Raw genomic sequence first — 23,591 nt, 5'->3', positions numbered from 1 at the left:
TAAATGTTTGATCGGCCTTTATTCAGACGTGACAGCAACATTATGGAAGGAGTCGGGATGCTCAGTGATATTTGTCAGCTGGTCCACAGAGGGAGCACCCTCACTGCTGGAGAACTGCATAATGATACCAACGAAGAAGCGTGCTCTCTCACAGGCTGCAGCCCTGATGGAGTTTAAAACTTCAGTGGTTTGTTCAGACAATAACTGTGTGTATTTGTTTTCAGGTCAGTTCCAGGTGGAGCGCTCCCCCTCCCCATTTGGTAAGGCTCCACAGGACGACCTAGTCTTTGTCTTCCTCCTCTTCCTCCTGGTTCTTCTTCTTCTCCGGATAACACTGACTGGTCCTTCTTCTTCTTCTCCTCCAGATAACATTGACTGGTTCTTCTTCTTCTTCTCCTCCAGATAACACTAACTGGTTCTTCTTCTTCTTCTCCTCCAGATAACACTAACTGGTTCTTCTTCTTCTCCTCCTCCAGATAACACTGACTGGTTCTTCTTCTTCTCTTCCGGATAACACTGACTGGTTCTTCTTCTTCTTCTTCTTCTCCAAATAACACTGACTGGTTCTTCTTCTCTTCCGGATAACACTAACTGGTTCTTCTTCTTCTCCTCCTCCAGATAACACTGACTGGTTCTTCTTCTTCTCTTCCAGATAACACTGACTGGTTCTTCTTCTTCTTCTCCAAATAACACTGACTGGTTCTTCTTCTTCTTCAGATAACACTAACTGGTTCTTCCGTCTGTCTGTCTCTTTTGTTCAGGTCATTATTTAATCTGTCTGTCTGTCTGTCTGTCTGTGTGTCTCTCTCTCTCTCTCTCTCTCTCTCAGCCGGTCTGGACATTAGCTCCATGGCTGACCACTCATCTTTGACAGGAAGTGGTGGGCGTGGCCAGAGGATGGTGCATGAGGAGCCTCTAGATGCCATCTTAAGTCCTGAGCTCGACAAGATGGTCACTGACGGTGAGTTTAGATTTTAAAGGGCAACACCAAGTTTTGTGAGTCCTTTGTAAGATCCTTGCAGTGAAAGGAACCATGTTCCCCCTTTTTATGTTTTTTATTTGCCATTTTCTTTTTACTTCACTTTTTACTACTTCAAATACCTGTAGAAGAGAATTGTGCAAAAGAAATGTACAGCCAGTTTGAGAGTATTTATTGTGAGTTCCAGCTGACTAATCAGTAATGTATTGTGCTTCAGGGGCAATCCTCAGCAAACTCTACAAGATCCCAGGTAAGACTGAACACTCATCTCTCCTGCTGAAATCAAAAATCATCATCAGATCCTGTATGTTGTTCATTATTGTCAGTGACAAAAGCTACACAAAACCATTTTCACCCAAATTTTATTGTCAGAAATTAACTCTACGAAACAAAAGTAGCCTCCACCACTTTAGCTCCACGGTGTGACCCCATATCACGTGAGCTGTGGTAGGCTACAGGTAATTTCACCCTGCAGCGTTTTGTGTATCAGGCCTTTATTCCTTTATGCTGTGATCATTATTTGAATGCCGGCTTTCATAGGAGAACTTACAGCGTACATCAGCTGATGAATCAGATGAAATGTGTTTTATGAAAGAATAGTGACTTATGTGCAGTGTTTGTCCACCAGACAGCACTGACAAGTTGACACTGTAAAATGTCCCAAACTCTGATCCTGAGACGTCTGTGATGGGGACAGTTCCATTTCAATGAATTGAATTTGGTACAACATTTTATGATAATGAATGCAGACGTGGAGCCGAATACAACTGTTTTGTGATTTTTGTTTTTGTGTGTGTAGAGCTGGAAGGGAAGGACGTGGAGGAGGTGTTCACTGCCGTTCTCAGTCCAAACAGCAGCAACAACCAGTCAGAGCAGAGCCAACACACACACACTGCTGCTGGGAGCAAGACAAACACACACCACACAGGTACATACACACACAGCTGTACCTGACTGACATTTCTCAGGGTCAAACGGAAATGTTGTAATTGTGTGTGTGCGGTGCGTTCGACGTGTGCTGCAGGTGACGTTAGTGATGTGGTGGTTTCACAGCCGGCTGTCCTCAGCTGCAGCAGAAGTGATTTTATTGTCAATTGATGTTGTTTTTCTGTTTTTATTGAGAAACAGTGTCCGTCCAACGCAGCGTCTTCAAATTCAGTTTCAGATTCAGTTTACTGAGGTGGAAAACAGAAGATCTGAGTCACTGGAGAGAACTGAATAGATTAATTGATTATTAAACGTCTCTCTCCACAGCAGCTGTGTTTCCTCGTCTTCCGCTGGTGAACGGCCTGATGGGAGCTGCTCCTCACTTTCCTAACACTCCCATGATGCCCAGTGGTGCCCAAGGTCCAGCAGGCTTCAGGATGCCCCTTCCTGAGTGCCCCGCCCCCGTTCCGCTTCCAGGCCCTGCCCCCACCCCCGGGCCGGCCTCTGCCAATCAGGTCTCAGGAGGAGAGGGCGAGCAGGATGTGATGTCGACGGCTCAGAGGAGCATGTTGAAGTGGGAGAAAGAAGAAACTCTGGGAGAGATGGCGACTGTCGCTCCTGTCCTCTACTGCAACACCAACTTCCCCCAGCTGAGAGAGCAGTATCCTGGTACACACACACACACACACACACACAGATGCACACACACACACACACACACACACACACACACAGATGCACAGACACAGAGACACACACACACACACACACACACACAAACACAGAGACACACACACTCAGACACACAGACACACAAACACAGACGCACAGAGACGCACACACAGACACAAACACAGAGACACACAGACACAAACACAGAGACACACACACTCAGACACAGAGACACACACACACACACAGAGACACACACACAAACACAGAGACACACACACACACAGATGCACAGACACAGAGACACACACACACACACACACAGACACAGACACAAACACAGAGACACACACACACACACAGATGCACAGAGACACACACACACACACACACACACACACACACAGACACAAACACAGAGACACACACACTCAGACACAGAGACACACACACACACACACACAGAGACACACACAGACACAAACACAGAGACACACACACACACAGATGCACAGACACAGAGACACACACACACACACACACACAGACACAAACACAGAGACACACACACTCAGACACACACACACAGACAGAGACACACAGACACAAACACACAGACGCACAGAGACGCACACACAGACACAAACACAGAGACACACACACACACAGATGCACAGACACAGAGACACACACACACACACACACACACACAGACACAAACACAGAGACACACACACACACAGATGCACAGACACAGAGACACACACACACACACACAGACACAAACACAGAGACACACACACACAGACACAAACACAGAGACACACACACACACAGACACACACACACAGACAGAGACACACAGACAGAAACACACAGACGCACAGAGACGCACACACAGACACAAACACAGAGACACACACACTCAGACACAGAGACACACACACACACAGACAGAGACGCACACACAGACACAAACACAGAGACACACACACACACAGATGCACAGACACAGAGACACACACACACACACACACACACAGACACAAACACAGAGACACACACACACACAGATGCACAGAGACACACACAGAGACACACACTGACTGACAGACAGACAGACGCAGGCAGACACACACACACACACACACACACACAACACAGAGACACACAGACACACACACACACAGACACACACAGGCAAAGACACACACACACAGGCAGAGACACACACACACACACACGCAGGCAGAGACACAGACACACACACACACGCAGGCAGAGACACAGACACACACACAGACGCAGGCAGACAGGCGCAGAGACAGACAGACAGATGCAGAGACACACACACTCATACACACACACAGAGACACACACACACACTCATACACACACACAGAGACACACAGACACAGAGACACATGTACACACACAGACAGAGAGAGACACAGACACACACACAGACACAAACACAGAGACGCACACACAGACACAAACACAGAGAGACACACACACAAACACAGAGACACACACAGACGCACACACTCAGAGACACACACACACAGACAGAGACACACACACACACACACAGACAGAGACACACACACAGACAGACACACACAGACAGACAGAGACACGCACACAGACTGGGGGAGACACAGACTGTTTTATAAACCCACTGAAATCAGTTTTTACCCATCATTTTGAAATGTATCCATTAAAATGAAAAGGCTAGCTACTCGTGAGAAGTCACATCTCTGTCGTCTAGCATACCATCATGTTTCCAAAATAACATAAAATGTTCGTCAATATGGAACCAAAAAAATGGACAGTGGTCTGATGGGATCAACTGTGTGTGTGTGTGTGTGTGTGTGTGTGTGTGTGTGTGTGTGTGTGTGTGTGTGTGTGTGTGTGTGTCAGACTGGTCCACCAGAGTGAAGCAGATCGCCAAGCTGTGGAGGAAAGCCAGCTCTCAGGACAGAGCGCCCTTCGTGGTGAGTTTTCTGCTCGGCTCTGTTCTCAGTTGAGCTGCAGCTGATTATCAATATTTGTGGATTGAGACTCACCGGAACGTGACAGCAATATTAGGCTGTAGAGTCTTGGTGACGTAGTGACGACTCACAGGGTTAGCTGATGAACTACTGTAGCGAGATAACCGCTAACATCAACTACAACAACTAGCCACCTGGAAACTGTCTCTGGCAGAGGAGCTTCAATAAAACCGGATGATAACACAGCTGATGAGCCACGATAGCTTCCTCCATGTTGGAAACTCCGGCTCTTTGTCCACTCAGAGGTCAGCTTTATTAGGACAGCTTGTTATTGGTCATCGGCGAGAATACGGGGGTCAAAGTTCATTTCGGTTATGAAAAGAAGAAACCCCACGTGAGTTTAGTTCTGAGTTAAAGTTGACACCGAGGTTTCTCTACTGTTGGATCGGGGTAAGTCCTGGTGAATTTGGGTTGATCTAGGCTGCTTTGTTTGAAAGAGGCGTGGTCTTAAATGCTGGAGGGAAATCACCAAACTGCAGAGAGTGATTTATAATTGTTCAGACACTGAAAAACATTTTTAAAAAGGAGGTAGGAATAGGTTCAAAAGCAGCAGCGTGTTTTTTATTTTAAGGTGAAACTCACATCGTGAACCAGGATGTCGCTTTCTCTCCGGCAGCAAAAAGCTCGAGATAACCGGGCGGCTCAGCGCATCAACAAGGTGCAGCTGTCCAACGACCCACTCAAACGCCACCAGCCGTTGCAGCAGCAGCCGCCGCCGCCGCCGCCGCCGCCGGGACCTTATGACCCCGTTTCCATGGAGATGGACGGGACGTTCAAGGACCCGCTGAGGCCCAAAGAGACGGAACAGGAGCAGGAGTGGAAGTTCAGACAGGTGAGCATAGTTTCAGTGTGTTTGTCTTTAACACATCATCCCCCCATGAAGTAGAACCAGAGGGAGAAATCAACACCAGACTCCTGTCACAAACCACAGGATTTAACCAAAACTCACTAATATGCATCTGAAATGAATGAATTTTAATAAATTCCACAGATCTTGAAAAGCGATGAATGAAGGATCCCTCTTCTTCTTTTGAATCAGTTTTTTAATAGTTTATTTTGATGACGTGTTTCTCTGTTCTGCTTTCCATGTACCATTTGTAATATTAGTATTTATATTGAGTTAAGTAATATATGAATCTACTGTGATTTCAGGGGACCTTAGTCAGGAACTGAGATGGCAGTATGTTTTTGTTCTTTAAATCAGGTTTATTTGTACAGAATCTTTCAAACACAGAATCAATGCAAAGTGCAACAATTTCAGGATAAATAAAGTCATATAAATAATAGTGCTGGGCAACGATTAAAATTTTTAATTGCATGATTTTCTGCGATTAATCGCATTGTTATGCGCAAAATTCAGTAATGAATTCAAAAGTAGTGTATTGCGCACTTTTATTTTAAAAGTACTGCTATATGAACAAAAGTGCAATAACATATGGTTCGCAAACACTTTAAACAAATAAGGTGCTTTTTAACAGCAGTATTCCCTTTACACAGTAGCAGTTAAAATATTTCTTGTAAATCTTAACTTAAACATTAATGTAATCAAATCAAATATAAAACCAAAGCTATTTGCCACTGCCAGGGCATTAACGTTTTATCTAGTTTGTTAAAGAAAAACAAGTTACCCTCAGAGTCCAGAGCCGCGATCATAACATTATAACAGGCACCTTCCGAGCAACAGCAAGTTGACATTTATAAATCTGTTTTCTTTTTTTTCTGAACAGGTACCAGCAGAAACATTGTTCTTTTATCAGGGAGCAGCATAAACAGTCTATGTTCAGTAGCAAGTGTCCCTGTTAGAGTGAGGTGAAGTGGTCGAGCGATGTCCAGTAGTCTCCAGTGAGAGCAACAGTTGGTGCATGTTGTAACGCCGTCGCTTTTGTAGTCCTCTCCTTTTCATACAACTCGTGTATTCTTCTTGAGATGGTGCGTCTTGAGGGAGGCTCATACGTGCCAGCATTCGTTGTAATCCTAAGAACGTTCCTCAGACCGACATCTTCCACAATACTAATCGGCCTGCAGTTTGTAGCTATCCACATCGCTATGGCATTTGTTAGCTTGTCTTGCTTTTGTTTATCTATACTTCCCACACGCTGCATCCAACGTAGTCTGCCAAAGCCTCCCTCCACTATTTGTTTGGGTGGGTGATATGCTGGCATCAACGGTGTGTATTGCATTTATGTGATACTTCATACTCGAAGTACTCCGGTGATAAGAATTCAACTTTGCAGTGGTTACAAATAACTTTGGTTCTATCAACTCCGCCATCTGGAAGAGATTTAAAATGAAAATATCCATGTAAGAGTTCGGTACCTTTCTCCATTTTTCTGTCCCAAGCCAATACTGATCAACATCCCACCCCTCCTGTGACCCATGTTTTGTCTGTATGTGTATTCAGAGCCAGTGAGCAACGGACTTTAAAAATAATAATGATAATAAAAAATGCGTTAATGCGTGATAAAATAATTGTCAGCATTAATTAATTAATGCGTTAACGCGATAATAGCACGTTAACTTGCCCAGCCCTAATAAATAATAAATTGAAATAAAAACAGAATCAAATGAGATTAAGGATTAACATAAAATAGAATACAAATGGACAAGGAAATATACAGATAGTGCCGTTAACATGTAGTTACTGTGTTTGGTCTGCGGGGGCAGTGTGAGTCTGTGACTAGTCGACTGAAATGAAACGATCAAACAGGAAGTGCTAAATCTCTTCCTGATGTCATAAATCTGATGACTGTTACTGGGGTCCAATCACAACGGCAGGATGGTGTTGGTTTCCCTCTCTGAGTAGTAACCATGGTAACCGCCAGGCTGCATGTCAGGGGAATGCAGAGACAGACTGAGAGATGGGGTCAGATGGCTTTTACTGGGGGCATGAAAGTATCAAAAGCATAAGGAGCTGTTGTCATTGTGTCATTGATGAAGATAAGTGAAGAAGATGATTGGTGTGATGAGTCTGCTGTGATGTGCATGCCTGCTGAGCCTCACTCACTCCAACTAATATCTCTGATGTAATTGTCATTGAAAAGGGAGAGGTAAATGACAGATGGGGAGCCGGTAAGAAGAGGCAGGAAAATCTCCCCCAAAGCAAAGCCCTAAAATCACCAACAGATAAAGATTGTCCCTACCAGGCATCTGTAGCAGGAGGTGGCAAAGAGGCTCTGGTAAGATCTCAAGGCGACCCTGTTCGAGGCAGACCTCCTGGATCCACGACCCCCTGAAATCCTCTTGCTGTCCCGGGTCGCTCCTGCGCCAGTCCACACACACTTCAGTTTTCACTCTGATCACCTGGAGGTCAGCAGCTGGTCAGTAGCAGCTGGTCAGCAGCAGCTGGTCAGCAGCAGCTGGTCAGCAGCTGGTCAACAGCTCTGAATTCCAGTTTCAGTTCAGATGTTACTGAACAGAGAATCCAGAATCCAAAAGTAAATTCACAAAGTTACACTTTGTAATATCCCTTTTCTTAACTGTGTCTGTATCTTTAGCACACAGTCACTGTCAGCATCTGAAACCTGAGGCCACTTCACAACAGCAAAACAACAGAAATACAAATAAAATATCTGAGAGTACCTGTGCAGCATCATAGAAGCCCTGCAAGATGGTGGTAACAACAGACTCTTCTTTTACTTGTGCTCTCATTTGGCTGATGACTGTAACCGAAGTATAATTTAGATCCAATCAAATCATCACTGACCTCCAGGATGGAGACACTGAAAACTAGATGTGTTGCACTGAGACCGGGCCGATGCAGACCAAAGAGGATTTCAGACACATGGACCCAGGATCGGTCACAGTCATCTTCTCTGGGCCAAAGGACAAGTTACATTTGAAAAAAAGGGTATTGGGAACACTGGGGGTGGACGAAAACAAACAATCACTTCAGTTTGAGAATAGTTGACCCAGAGTCGGTGTCCGTGGCCTCAGTCTGTCTCAGAACTGACTGATTTTATTCTAAAGGGATGCTGCCTCGCTCTGAATGTTGGTCTGCTGTCCTCCTTCAACATCCACCTCACACTGATCTGAGAACAGCTCTCCGATGATCCTGGTCTCAGTGTCAGCTGGATACACTACACTACTTACTTATCATACTACTATAATAATAATAATAATAAAAATAATAATAGTAATAATAATAATAATAACTAGATTACTCTGAGACTTTTCTTGTCTCATACAGATAAAAGTAGACAGAGACAGGAAAGGAAGGAAGATGGAGGACAGTCCCAAAGTTCACAGAAACAGTCACTGGTTTCAGAAAGTTGGATTGTGGCGTCTCTACTTCTGTCCCATCTTTTAAATCATCTCACGCCCCCGAGAGGCTGCAGAGTTCAATACAGCCACAATCTGTTCTTAGTGTAAACTGAAGTGGAGCTCAACATGTAAAGTTTGCTCTGAGGGTGGCGCTAGAGGAAAGATCGGGGAGGTTCATCCTCTGGAGAGAAACACTTCAATAGTCCAAATGTTTTTCTCTGAACCAAAGTGTACAACACCTGAGCTCTGAGACCATGTGACAGTCCAGGATGTGTCCCAGTCTGAGAGCAGGACCAGTATCTGGAGTGTTCCCCTCAGTGTGTGGTCTGTGTGCCGAAGGGCGACAGCAGCTTCACATTCACTGTGAGCAGGTATCGCTGCAGGTGTGATTAATCAGGTGAGAGACAGACAGGAAAGACCAGTCAGCAGGGAGGACTAATGATCAGCTCAAACAAGATTTGACTGTATAGCCCCCCCCCCAGACCCCTCCACCATCCCAACTGCACCAGAACCAGAACCACAGGAGGACTAAAACAGTTCTGTCTGCAGCACATCACACACAGTCTGAATTATTATCCAGCACATTAGTCTGATAACAAGCATGTTTAATCCTTCAGTACGTTTAATGACGTATAATGATGGAGGTGTTTTAGTCATGTGGTTTCTGCTGCCCCCCCCTGCACGCTGTAAACTCCATCATCCATCACTGATTCTCCCACATTTACTGAGAGAGAGAGAGAGAGAGAGAGAGAGAGAGGGAAAGCGAGCATTACTAGCTGCCATGTCATCATGTTTTAACTCCACATGTAGAGACCGATAAACACACTGACATCTGTTACTCTGTCTGTTTTTGTCTTCCTGTGTTTCTCTTTTTGTGTTTCGGTTTCTCTCTCAGCAAATGCGTCAGAAGAGTAAGCAGCTGGCGAGGATCGAGGCGACTCAGAAGTTGGAGCAGGTGAAGAGCGAGCAGCTCCTGCAGCAGAGGCAGCAGCAGCTGTTAGCCGGCCAGCGCCTTGCAGGCCAACTTTCCCCAGAAACCGGCAGCCGGAGCCCCTTGACGCCCACTCAGCAGCCCATCGCCGGGGGCAACGGCTCCCCCCTCCATCCACTGGCGTCCAGGGAAGGTCAGTCCAGACAGCACCTCCTTCTGCAAGGGGGCCAGAGTTCAGGATTGGTTGACGACATCTTCCTCAGACCACAAGCCCCTCCCCCCTCCGGCTTCTCCTCGCTCCCTCACTCCCCCCACCCCTCCTCCCCTCTCCACCAGACCCCATCCTCCCCCCAGATGTTCTCCCCGCCCTCCTCACGGCCCTCTTCGCCCTGGGACCCCTACATTAAGGTAGCAGGAACTCCTCGCCCCACCTCCTCCCAGGCTGGCGGCCCCCCAGCCCCCCAGCAGCAGCGTCGCAATTCCCTCAGCGCCTCCCCAGCCCACGATGCATTTGGTTCACCTGCACCGTCCCCTGACTCTAAAACCTCCGATGTCCCCAGGACCCTTGGACCCCAGCCAGGTAACTCTCAGAATCCATCTCCTCCTCGTTTTCTCTTCCTAGTGACTGTCTCCTCCTTGTTTTCTCCTCCTAGTGATGTCTCCTCCTTGTTTTCATTTCCCAGGTCTGCAGCAGAACAGAGCAGCTATGATGACCCCCCCCTCTGGCTCAGCCCCTGACCATTTAGCCAGACATGTTGGTATCCGAGCATCGGAGATGTACCAGAGGACTCCTCATAACATCCGTGTAGCAGTGTCTGAATCATATGGCCGGGCTGGTGAACTTGTCCAGGGAGGGCTATTTAAAGCCCCCATGCCACCCCACCACCAGCCTCAGCTGGAGGTATTTGGCAGCACAGGAGGAGGAGCAAGAAGGGACCCGGTTAGACCCACAGACCTGGGTTTTGCCCTCCCCCAGTCCCAGGACCTTCCCTTTCCCTCTAGTCCGCTGTCAGGGCTGGGCTCCCCCCACCGCAGCCCCTACAGCCAGACACCCGGCACCCCGAGACCTGACTACAGTCAGCAGATCACTGACCCCTTCACCCAGCAGTCACCTATGACCTCCCGGCCCTCACCTGACCCCTATGCCAACCCTCAGACCCCTGGTACACCACGACAATCTGACCCCACATATCTCACCACACCATCTACGTTGCGAGTAGACCAGTATAACCAGCAGTCTACCAACCGTCGGCCATCCCCCTCCCACCCAACCTTCGACCCCTATGCCTCCAACCCAGGGACACCCCGCCCCTCTGTCACAGAGCGCCTCCCTCGATCACCAGGGAGTCAGCGGAGCACCGACCCCTATGCTCAGCAGCCCTCCACGCCACGGCCCCAGAAGGTCCCGGAGCCCTTCTGCCAGGCCCCTGTAGAGAGCTTCAATCCTCAGTCTGCAGGATCCGGTTCTCCTTTGGCTCCAGGATTGTCTGGAGAGACAGCAACCTTCCCCCCAACACACAACCAGGTAACAGATAACACAGTGTTTGTATGTGTCATGTCCGTACTGCAGTATGTCCGTACTGCAGCATGTCTGTACTGCTGTTTACATGTCCGTACTGCAGTATGTCGGTACTGCAGTTTACGTGTCTGTACTGCAGTTTACATGGGCTTAACGGTTGATTAACGGTTAACTGCAGTGTGAGTGTAGCCAGCGTCACACACAAGAGTAAATGGTTATTTCTCCAGTTTCACCTCCTTTTTATGTATTTTTTCTCTCTTCAGTTGCAGCAGTCTCCAGGAAGACAACAACAACAAATGCAGGATTCATTTCCCAGAACTCCCAGCAACCAGACCCCAAAGCACTCTGGGATGTCAGAGGAGAGTGGCTTCTCTGGCTTGGCCAGTCAGACTCCTGTTCGCGACTCCTTTGAGCAGGGTCACATGACACCAGGCCCCTCACAGACGGACAAGACAACAACCAATGAAATGGCAGCGCTGGTTGTGGCTTCTTTAGATGGACCAATGAGCATGCTGCCTCAGCTTGGTGACTCAGAGGAGAAGCTGAGACAGGTAGGACAGGTGTTCTCCAGGAAGGAAACATTTTACATTTTTCAGCATTTCATGTCATGTTTCATTTTGTTTCTTGAATCAAAGCCGTAAGTTTGGCTGTCTGGTCTCTGAGAAGTTCAGTTCTCAGCTGGTTTGTTCTCTGTACTTGGTTCTACTGTGTTCTATTGTGATCTCTCTATCTGTTCCTGTGCAGCGTCAGCGGCTCCGGCAGCTCATCCTGAGGCAGCAGCAGCAGAAGAGTGCGTTACGGCAGGAGAAAGGTCTGCAGGAAGCAGCTTCTGGACCCACTGTACCCCCTGCTGCTCCACCTGGACCCACCCCTGGTTCTGCCACACCACATCACTGGTCCCAGGAGGACTCCTCCACTGCTCCTCCAACAGACCTGTTTGGACGTCCCCCGCCCCCTTACCCTGGCACAGTGAGGCCCAGTGGGGCAGGGGGGGCTCCAGCCCCGAGGTTCCCTGGACGTTTTCCAGGGGAGCAGCCGAGGAGCTTTACCCCCACTGAGGCTCCCTTCCCCAGGCAGAACCTCCCCAGAGAGTTGGTAGTTCGAGGACCGGTCCTGAGGTGAGAGGAGCAACAAAACGGGTCCTGACCTGATCAGGTGATGAGTTCTGTTTACTCATATTTCCTCTCCTCTCCTGCTCTCTCCCCCGCCCCCCCCCCCCCCCCCCTCTCTCTCTTGCTCTCCAGGTTCGGTGTTCCTCCAGGAGCTCCAACAATTTTCCAGGACCCTTTCATGCGTCCTCCCCAGGGATCGGTGCCTGGATCTGGGCTTAGTGTGGTGGAGGGAGTCCCGGCCCAAATGAGGAGGCCAATGCCTGGGGAGTTCACCGGCATCCGACCCCTCGGTGCTCCCAACACTCCCCCACACATGCTGCCAGGTGAGGACAAGTGCAACATTACAATGCAGATGATGATCATATTAGTCGATCCGTCCTGCCTGTGTAATGACTACTTTTACTTTGATTACTTTTTTGCGACTTTATTTTTTATTGATATTTGTTAACTAAAAAAGTGGGTTGACTTAATACAGGGTCTGTCAGAGACGTGTAATAGTTTACATGTATGTGCTCCATATTTATCATATTGTAGTGTTAAGGTGGCGCTAAGGTGGAGCAAATATTTAATTGATCTCTTGAATCTCCTGAAACCACTGAAGGATGAGCCCAGAAAGTATGAAAATGGTCAGCCATTAATTTTACTACTTTTGATTAATTGTTAATTAAAACAATGAATGCAGGTCCTAGCTGTCTTTTATTTATTTAACATTTTGTAAAGTCTGATACCCCTCTCTCCTCACTCCCCAGGTGTCCCCCAGCCCTTCCTCCCGCGCTCCCTCCCCCTCCATCAGCACAGCATCATGGGACAGCCTTACATCGAACTTCGACATCGTGCCCCCGAAAACCGCCTGAGGCTGCCCTTTCCTCTGCCTGCGGCCCTGGACCCCGAGGCCCCGCCGCTGCACCCCAGAGACCCCCAGCCGTCTCCTGTCAGGCCCGGTCAGGGGGCCAGGATGGGTGAGACGCTGCTGGGCCAACAGATGGTGATGGAACAGCTGAACCAGCAGCATCAGCAGCACCACCTCAGACACACAGCGGCACTGACGCAGAGCAGCGAGTCAACACTCCCAGGGGCTGATGGGATCGAGGAGCACCTGGAGGGGGAGGACTCAGCCGTGAAGGATCTTGAGGACGTGGAGGTTAAAGATCTGGTCGACCTCAACCTGAACCTCGACCCTGAAGACGGTACGAACACACGGTCATATGTTGAACCGGCTTTAGTGTCAGATCAGAAGGTCCAGATTCATAGTGCCACCCTCAGGACAGAGCAGATAAATCATCAGGACTCATTCTGTCTGCACTTCTTTATGTTTATTAACTTCACATGTCGCATTACATGACAGCCTGTAGGAGCCACAGACAGGGACGTTAACAGCTGATTATCGCTGCCACCTTGATCATGTTGGTTCTAGCGAGATCCTTTTCACACTATTACTACGTGGTCTGGATGTAACAACATATAGAAGCTTCTTGTTAGAACAAATTGCCAACTTATGATGTTATAATGAGAGAGGTTCTTGCTGGCTGTTTCAGGTAAAGAGGACCTGGATCTGGGTCCTAATGACCTTCACCTGGACGACTTCCTGCTGTCAGGGAAGTTTGACCTGATCGCCTACGCTGACCCCGAGCTCAATCTGGAGGACAAGAAGGACATGTTTAACGAGGAGCTGGACCTTGGGGACCCGGTTGAGGAGAAGGAGGGGGGAGAGAGGAGGGAGGGCTCCAGTGTGTCCAGAAAGACAGATAGCCACACCTACCTGGTCAAACAGGAAGTGCAGGACGGCATCAAGACAGAAGCCAGGGACAGCCCCTCTGCAACCCAGTACCCTACACCACAACCTGGGGCCATCACCACCAGCAGACCCACCGGAGCTCCTGGAGCTCCAGGGGCCGAGGCAGCAGGCTCTAGCCAGCCAGGCTCCTCTGGTCTCCTCACCAAGGTGGGACCATCTCTTTTTTATCCTTATTTGATTATCACTGCTAATAAATGACAGTATGAACAAATCATCAGAAAATATAATGAACAACTTCCTCACATCTTTTCTCCCTCCAGGAGGACTCTGGCTCCGGTACAGGGACCTTGCCAGCTCTCCAGACCCAGGAACAGGCTCCGTCGTTGGGCATGGCTCCCAGGGTTCACCCCCCGATGGCTGGAGGTAAACAAATACCACAAATATGAACTTCCTGAAATGTATTAAGATATTTTTGGAGCATTGGCACTATTGATAGATTATTGATATTATTGATTTGTATTTCTACTTTATTGATAGATCATTGCACTGTTTTTATTGAGCTGATGAGTTTAACCAGAAAACCTCTGATCCCGGTCTCTTCATTCTGTCTCCTCCTCTGTCTCCTCATCCTGCCTCCTCCTCTGTCTCCTCCTGTCTCCTCTTCCTGTCTCTTCCTGTCTCCTTCTGTCTCCTCATCCTGTCTCCTCCTGACCTTCTCCTCTGTTCTCTCCTGTCTCCTCCTCCTGTCTCTTCATCCTGTGTCATCTTGTCTCCTGCTCTTTCTCTCCTGTCTCCTCCTCTGTCACCAGGTCAACAGTCTGTCTTCCAGCAGCAGCAGAGACCGTTGGGACCCTCTCTCTCGGCTCTCTTCACCCCCCACCCTCAGGGTCTCCTGGTGTCTCCCCACTCCAGTCAGACTCCTCAGGGCCCCCTTGTCTCGCCTCACCCGTTGACCCTCCAACCCTCCCAGCCTCATCTTCTCCTCAACCCCCAGACCCAGCTTCCACAGCTGGGGACCTCCACCCAGACCCAGAGCCAGACTGTCTTCCCTCATAACCAGGACCAGGATCAGGACAAGCACAGGCCTCTGCTCCTAGAGGAGCAGCCGCTCCTCCTGCAGGAGCTTCTGGACCAGGAGCGCCAGGAGCAGCAGCAGCAGAAACAAATGCAGGCCCTGATCAGACATCAGTCCACCCCAGACTCTCTGTTACCCAACATGGGTAAGACCTGAACCCTGACAGACTTTTAATAGTGCTCCTGTTTATTTTAGTCTTCTTGTTTGATAATGCACTTAGTGAACTTTGTGTGTGTGTGTTCAGCAGACTTTGACCCCATCTCTGACCCCATCATGAAGGCCAAGATGGTGGCTCTGAAGGGCATCAACAAAGTCATGACCCAGGGCAACCTGGGACTCAGCCCCATGGTCATCAACAGGTACGCTGACCTCTGTGTTTAAGTTTCACTGCCTGAAGCTGCTGAAAGGTGATGAAGCAGATGTTCTAAAATAGGAGATAAGACCAGAAGAGCTCCAACTGGGAGGAACAGAATACAGACAAGGACAAAATATATGACCAGCTGATTTCTGTGTTCATGTGATCATTGCCTCCATCACTGTGATGTCAGTGATGTTTGTGTTTGTCACAGCTGAAGTTCTTGGTTTCTAAACACTTGTGTCAGAGCTTCAGTCCTCCACAGTCTGATGTGAAAGAGCTGCAGCAGTGTTACTGTCAGCCTCTCATTTACATCATCAAAGAAAAACATAATTTAAAGAGGACCTATTATGCTTTTCCTTATTTGCTGTCATATACGTAGTGTTACAATGTTGGATATTCCTATTAAGCGTTACCAAAGTTGCCAAATACTGAGGAAAACGTATGTAAAAGTAATCCCTGTGAGCTGAAAGCTCAGTCTGCAGACTGCTCTGAACGCTCCCTTCGCTTGTCGTGTCTTACTTCTGTGAGACGTATTATGTAATAAGCCTCAGGGATGGTCATCTGCTCAGGGCACAGCAGTGACAGCACGCCCACGAAGAAGAACAAGAAGAAAGAAAACAAAGCACGGCCACGAAGTAGAGGGCCGTTCATCCCCCCTCAGTCTGTCTGAGTTGTTGGGCTGCTCTGCTCAGGACGGCTCTTTACTGCTACTCAGGTTGTTCAGTAGTTCAGTTTTTCTGTATTGAAGGAAAGTAGGTAGGTAGGAGTTACTTTCTAAAGCTTTCTGTCCATCAGGAAACTCCGTAAATCACAGAGAGTTGAGGCAGAGCAGCCAGAGGACATCAGAGGGAAAACCAGAACACAGTTTCTCCACCTAAATCAGTGAATAAAGTTGTGTGTTTTTGTACAGTAATCAGTGAGGCCCAGTCCCCAGAAACATCTAATGTTTTTCCAACCTACTTCTTGTCTCATTTGTGGTCTGATAAACAGGAAGTTCATCCCATTCAGTCCCCATGTCTCTGTTTTCCAAGCTGAGTTACTGCTGCTGTCCTGCAGTCGGCCACAGCGGCTCAGTATGAAGCGGCGCGCTGTGCTCAGGGCTCAGAGGCGTCCCCCTGCCCCTCGTGGGCTGCAGGGAGCCGGCCAATCAGAAGAAAGTGGGCTTTTAGGGAGGCGGGCCTTGAAAAGACAGGAGCTCAGACGGCTGCCAGACAGAGGGTGAACTGAGGGGCCGCATGAAGGGCCACAATAAGATGAGGAAGGGCTTATTTGACATGAGCATAATACCTCCTCTTTAAAAAACACATGAAGCTGTAACCAAGCTAACAGACGGCTAACCGTCGGCCCTGTGTAGGCAGACTTTCTTTAACGGCCTTCGGTCAGCCCCTCATAATGTAATCCTTTAATGGATATTTATTAAAGTAAAATAGATTTCATGGAGCAGCTGAGAACAGCACAGAACAAACTGGACTAAATTTAACTGAAAGGTTTAAATTTTGTAGATTATAACTTAATTTATTGACATTTCATGACTTCAGGTGGTTTCAAGATGGCGCCGCGGATGGCTGCCTCGGTCTGTTGGAGCGCATTGTTTTGCCTTGTTTTGTTTGTAAACAGTGTTTTTTGTTCACTGCACTGTTTGTTATTTATCTTATCTTATTCTTTTACCTTTTATATTTTTACATGCTTGTTGTCTGTCAGATTATATGTTATATGTTAAAAAAATGTAGCACCATCAGACCACGGCAAATTCCTTGTAATGTATGTTACTTGGCAATGAACAGATTCTGATTCTAATTCTGAATGTGTGACAGGTTCTCCAGGATCTGCTGGACAGATTTTCAAGTGCTTAACAAATAAAACCATCTCAGTGTTATATGCTGTTTTATAAGTGAGGTGTTTACTTATTTCTGAAAGCCAAACATGTGTATATACTGTTTTTACCGTAGACCAATGTGTATAGATCTGATATATGAGCAAAACACAACTCTTTCTGTGTCTTTGTCAGGTTCCAAGAGCCTCCAGTGGCCCCGGTGGCTTCCTTGGCCCCGGTGGCTTCCTTGGCCCCAGTGGCTCTTGTGGCCCCGGTGGCCCCGGGTCAAGAGGTGACTCCTCAGCCTCCACGCCTTGTGGGACAGGTGTGTAGAGCCATAACGTGTCATAATAATAATCTGTTTATTTCTGCAGCATTTAAACACATGCGAATCATTGATATGATACTTCATATGTTGTTCAATGTGTCTGTAACTCCATGACTGTGTTACCTTCCTGTCTGGAAAACAAAAATGTGTCCTGTATTTGCTGAGTTGGCTTCAAACAGGAAGCGTCTTCTCTTCTTGTCAGGATGGGAAGTTGACCCCCCAGCTGGTGCGACCCACCCCCCCCAACTTCGGCCCGGGCTTCGTCAGTGAGTATCAGAAAAACATCCGAATGTGATCCGTGATTTTCTTGGCCAATACACATACACATATACACGTATGTAGTGAAGGACATATCAATAAAAGACCAAATAAATAAGTTGCAGCAAATAAAATAAGTCGACTTCACTGAGACGTCACAGTGAACCCCCTGTAAACCAGATGAAATAAAAGCCGTCATGTTTCCTGCAGACGAGTCTCAGCGGCGCCAGTACGAGGAGTGGTTGGGGGAGACGCAGCAGCTCCTGCAGATGCAGCAGCGCCTCCTGGAGGACCAGATTGCCGCTCACCGCAAGACCAAGAAATCTCTGTCAGCCAAACAGAGAACAGCCAAGAAGGCCGGTCGACCGTTCGCAGAGGAGGACGCCGCCCAGCTCCGCCACATCACCGAGCAGCAGGGGGGGGTTCAGAAACAGCTGGAGCAGGTACACAACCACATCTGGGGCCTCGTTTAGAACCGCTGTGTACAAACATGAGATTTATAAAAACAAAGTTGACAGGAGAATGTGCACACTGTGTGTGTTCATGGTAATGAAGGAACATTTTACGAAGATATATCAGGCTGTGTTAACAGATGCATCCAGTGTTGGACAGAGACAGAGATAGAACATCAGCAGTTACAGTTTAAAGCTGCAGCAGTCAGATGTGACGCATCAGTGTGATGTTTGTGTTCAGATTCGGAAGCAGCAGAAGGATCACGCAGAGCTGATCGAGGACTACAGGACCAAACAGCAGCAGCAGAGAGCTCTGCAGCAGCAACAACAACCAGCTGCCCCCTCCATGATGCCTGCAGGAGCGCCCCCCATCCCCCAGACCCTCCTGTCCCAGCCCATGGTATCCATGCAGCCCCAACCAGGCGGCCCCACCCCAGCACGCGTCCCAAACGTGCCCCCTGGTTGGACCCAAGGAGGCGGGAAACCAGGGGTGATGGGACAGAGGATGCCACCTCATCTGCCCCCTCAGATGCCCCTCGCCCTACCTAACACGCCCCAGGCTCCCCCACACAACCAAACCCCTTCGGCCATGGTGCCTGGCCTTGCTGCTCCGACAGTGGGCTTCACTGCAGGGCCCAATGGAGCGGCAGGGGACGGAGCCACCCCCTCTCATCAGGTAACACACCTGAAATGAAGCAGAACACTAGAGGAGTTTACTAACGTTTTACTGTCACTGCGACTCTGCTGCTGTCAGTGCTGCAGACGTCTTCTGATCAGTGAGGATGATGTTTTATTATAGTGCCGCGTTGAAGCTTCCCTGTGGAGTTTAGACCTTTCGTAGTGTTATGGAGATAAAGATTCACACCACACCAGTTTTAATTCAATTCAATTTTATTTATATAGCGCCAAATCACAACAAAAGTCATCTCATGACACTTTACAAATAGAACAGGTCTAGACCGACTCTTTATAATGTTATTACAGAGACCCAACAATTCCCACCATGAGAAGCACTTTGGCGACAGTGGCAAGGAAAAACTTCCTTTTAAGAGGCAGAAACCTCGAGCAGAACCAGACTCGGTGGGCGGTCATCTGCTTTGACCGGTTGGGTTGGAGAGAGAGAGACATACAGAGGGAGGGAGAAAGAGAGGGGGAGAGACAGATAGATAGACAGACAGAAAGAGACAGAGAGAGAGATAGACGTAGAGACACAGACAGACAGGCAGAGATGTATGGCAGCACTAGCAGTAGCCATAGCGGCTATGATTATAATAATACTGGAAATATGACTGATAATAGTAGTTACATCTGTAATAATAGCTGAGATTAATAATAACAATAACAGCTGTAAGAGTAACAGAACTACGACTAAACATTATAACTGTAGTGATGAGAGTCAGGCAGGCCCATGGCAGCAGCAGCCAGGCATACCAGGACCATGATCCACAGGAACCTGCGAGACGACAAAGCAAAAGAAACTCTGGGGAAGATATGAAGTTAGTAACATGCATTAGAGGGACATGAATGTGTAAAGATGGAGAGGGAGAGGAGGAAAGCTCAGTGCATCATGGGAAGTCCCCCAGCAGTCTAGGCCTATAGCAGCATAACTAGGGGCTGGTCCAGGCAGGCCTGAGCCAGCCCTAACTATAAGCCTTATCAAAAAGCAAAGTTTTAAGCCTACTCTTAAAAGTAGAGAGTGTGTCTGCCTCCTGGACCCAAACTGGGAGCCGATTCCACAGGAGAGGAGCTTGATAGCTGAAGGCTCTGGCTCCTGTTCTGTTTTTGGAGACTCACAAGCAACCCTGCATTCTGGGAGCGCAGTGCTCTAGTGGGGTAATAGGGTACTATGAGCTCTTTAAGATATGATGGTGCCTGACCAGTAAGAGCTTTGTTGGTCAGGAGAAGGATTTTAAACTCTATTCTAGATTTTACAGGGAGCCAGTGCAGAGAAGCTAATACAGGAGAAATATGATCTCTTTTCCTGGTTCCTGTCAGTACACGTGCCGCAGCATTCTGGATCAGCTGGAGAGTCCTCAGGGATTTATTGGGACAGCCTGATAATAAGGAATTGCAATAATCCAGCCTAGACGTGACAAATGCATGGACTCACTTTTCTGCATCTGTTTGAGACAGGATCTTCTTGATTTTTGCAATGTTACGGAGGTGAAAGAAGGCAGTCCTTGAAGTTTGTTTTACGTGGGAGTTAAAGGACATGTCCTGATCAAAGACAACTCCGAGATTCCTCGCGGTGGCGCTGGAGGCCAGGGCAGTGCCCTCTAGGGTAACAATATCCTTAGATACTGTGTTTCTGAGGTGTTCAGGGCCAAGAACAATAACTTCTGTCTTGTCTGAGTTCAATATCAGATGATTACAGGTCATCCAGGTCTTTATGTCCTTAAGGCATGCTTGGAGCTTGGCTTACTGAGGAGGTTCTTCTGGCTTGATCGATAAATATAGCTGGGTATCATCCGCATAGCAATGAAAATGTATAGAGTGTTTTCTAATGATATCTCCTAAAGGAAGCATATATAAGGTGAATAGTATTGGTCCAAGCACAGAACCTTGTGGAACTCCATGACTGACTTTGGCGTACATGGAGGATTCATCATTAACATGTGCAAACTGAGACCGATCTGATAAGTACGGCTTAAACCAGCTTAGTGCGGTTCCTTTGATGCCAATTAAATGTTTCAGTCTCTGTAATAGGATATGATGGTCAATGGTGTCGAATGCAGCACTAAGGTCTAACAAAACAAGTACAGAGACAAGTCCTTTGTCTGATGCAGTTAGAAGGTCATTTGTAACTTTCACCAGTGCTGTCTCTGTGGTATGATGAGCTCTGAAACCTGACTGAAAGTCCTCAAGCAACTTATTGTCATGTAGAAAGTCACACAGCTGGTTGGCGACTACTTTCTCAAGAATCTTGGAGAGAAAGGGAAGGTTAGATATAGGTCTATAGTTGGCTAAAACCTCTGGATCAAGAGTGGGCTTTTTAAGAAGAGGTTTAATTAAAGGTAAAGTTTTAGTGAGAAACACTGAATGTAAACATAATGTTTGTTTACAAGAAAACCTTTAATAGGGTTAGGTTGTCCAGCCTGCAGGGCCTTCAACACACCACAAATGCATCTAAACCAGATCCAGAATCAGACACACTTTTTCAAATGATACTACTTTGAGCTACAACTAATGATTATTTTCATTTTTCAATAATCTGCTGCTAATTTCCACCATTAATTGATTAATTGTTTGGTCTATAAAATGTCAGAAGACAATGAGAAAGGCCAGTTAAATTATCCAAGGTGACCTCTTCAAATGTCAGAAACTGACCCCAGAGCACTAGTATATTTACAGTTTTTGATCGTGTGTACACAAGGAGACATTTCAGGTTTCTGGTCATTTCATTAATAACTGACAGCCTTCTCAAAGAGTAAAGCTCGTTAGCGCACAGACAACTCACTCCACCGCTGTCTCAACGACCTGCAGGTGAAGTTTGACGACAACAACCCATTCAGCGAGGGATTCCAGGAGAGAGAGAGGAGGGAGAGGCTGAGAGAGCAGCAGGAGAGGCAGAGAGTTCAGCTCATGCAGGAGGTAAAACATCACACCATCGTCACACAGACAGAAGTAGAAACACAAACACACAGCTGTTCATATGCAGAGAACAGGAAGTAGAAACACAAACATACAGCTGTTAATATGCAAAGAACAGGAATTAGAAACACAAACACAGCTGTTCATATGCAGAGAACAGAAAGTAGAAACACACAAACACAGCTGTTAATATGCAGAGAGCAGGAAGTGGAAACACAAACGCACAGCTGTTAATATGCAGAGAGCAGGAAGTAGAAACACAAACGCACATCTGTTAATATGCAGAGAACAGGAAGTAGAAACACAAACGCACAGCTGTTCATATGCAGAGAACAGAAAGTAGAAACACAAACACACAGCTGTTAATATGCAGAGAGCAGGAAGTAGAAACACAAACGCACAGCTGTTAATATGCAGAGAGCAGGAAGTAGAAACACAAATGCACAGCTGTTCATATGCAGAAAACAGGAAGTAGAAACAAACACAGCTGTTAATATGCAAAGAACAGGAAGTAGAAACGAACACAGCTGTTAATATGCGGAGAACAGGAAGTAGAAACACAAACGCACAGCTGTTAATATGCAGAGAACAGGAGGTAGAAACAAACACAGCTGTTCATATGCAGAGAACAGGAAGTAGAAACAAACACACAGCTGTTCATATGCAGAGAACAGGAAGTAGAAAAACAAATGCACAGCTGTTAATATGCAGAGAACAGGAAGTAGAAACAAACACAGCTGTTTATATGCAGAGAACAGGAAGTAGAAAAACAAACGCACAGCTGTTAATATGCAGAGAACAGGAAGTAGAAACACAAACGCACAGCTGTTCATATGCAGAGAACAGGAAGTAGAAACAAACACAGCTGTTTATATGCAGAGAACAGGAAGTAGAAACACAAACACACAGCTGTTGATATGCAGAGAACAGGAAGTAGAAAAACAAACGCACAGCTGTTAATATGCAGAGAACAGGAAGTAGAAACAAACACAGCTGTTAATATGCAGAGAACAGGAAGTAGAAAAACAAACGCACAGCTGTTAATATGCAGAGAACAGGAAGTAGAAACACAAACGCACAGCTGTTCATATGCAGAGAACAGGAAGTAGAAACACAAACACACAGCTGTTCATATGCAGAGAACAGGAAGTAGAAAAACAAACACACAGCTGTTCATATGCAGAGAACAGGAAGTAGAAACAAACACAGCTGTTTATATGCAGAGAACAGGAAGTAGAAAAACAAACGCACAGCTGTTAATATGCAGAGAACAGGAAGTAGAAAAACAAACGCACAGCTGTTAATATGCAGAGAACAGGAAGTAGAAACACAAACGCACAGCTGTTCATATGCAGAGAACAGGAAGTAGAAACAAACACAGCTGTTTATATGCAGAGAACAGGAAGTAGAAACACAAACACACAGCTGTTAATATGCAGAGAACAGGAAGTAGAAAAACAAACGCACAGCTGTTAATATGCAGAGAACAGGAAGTAGAAAAACAAACGCACAGCTGTTAATATGCAG

General features: G+C 47.2%; 1 protein-coding gene and 1 pseudogene across 1 annotated transcript in view; both read left to right on the top strand.

The window, feature by feature from the left end:
- LOC139304591 (NLR family CARD domain-containing protein 3-like) overlaps positions 1-23,591 on the top strand; it is a 136,978-nt pseudogene that overhangs the window by 83,193 nt on the left and 30,194 nt on the right.
- The window catches only part of LOC139304215 (histone-lysine N-methyltransferase 2C-like), a 66,209-nt gene that overhangs the window by 29,735 nt on the left and 12,883 nt on the right, over positions 1-23,591 (top strand). Inside the window, 24 exon segments of the mRNA XM_070928101.1 lie at positions 225-260; positions 830-961; positions 1,197-1,229; positions 1,779-1,907; positions 2,234-2,575; positions 4,502-4,575; positions 5,249-5,464; positions 7,674-7,808; positions 9,788-10,403; positions 10,507-11,348; positions 11,606-11,893; positions 12,087-12,460; positions 12,587-12,777; positions 13,204-13,641; positions 13,990-14,396; positions 14,510-14,612; positions 14,999-15,409; positions 15,512-15,623; positions 16,730-16,746; positions 17,693-17,760; positions 17,966-18,029; positions 18,232-18,464; positions 18,715-19,149; positions 21,957-22,064. Coding sequence (XP_070784202.1) covers positions 225-260; positions 830-961; positions 1,197-1,229; positions 1,779-1,907; positions 2,234-2,575; positions 4,502-4,575; positions 5,249-5,464; positions 7,674-7,808; positions 9,788-10,403; positions 10,507-11,348; positions 11,606-11,893; positions 12,087-12,460; positions 12,587-12,777; positions 13,204-13,641; positions 13,990-14,396; positions 14,510-14,612; positions 14,999-15,409; positions 15,512-15,623; positions 16,730-16,746; positions 17,693-17,760; positions 17,966-18,029; positions 18,232-18,464; positions 18,715-19,149; positions 21,957-22,064 — 5,804 coding nt within the window.

The sequence above is a fragment of the Enoplosus armatus genome, chromosome 21 (genome assembly GCF_043641665.1).
Source record: "Enoplosus armatus isolate fEnoArm2 chromosome 21, fEnoArm2.hap1, whole genome shotgun sequence".
In the NCBI taxonomy this organism is placed as follows: domain Eukaryota; kingdom Metazoa; phylum Chordata; class Actinopteri; order Centrarchiformes; family Enoplosidae; genus Enoplosus; species Enoplosus armatus.
This window is presented reverse-complemented; position numbering and strand designations above follow the sequence as displayed.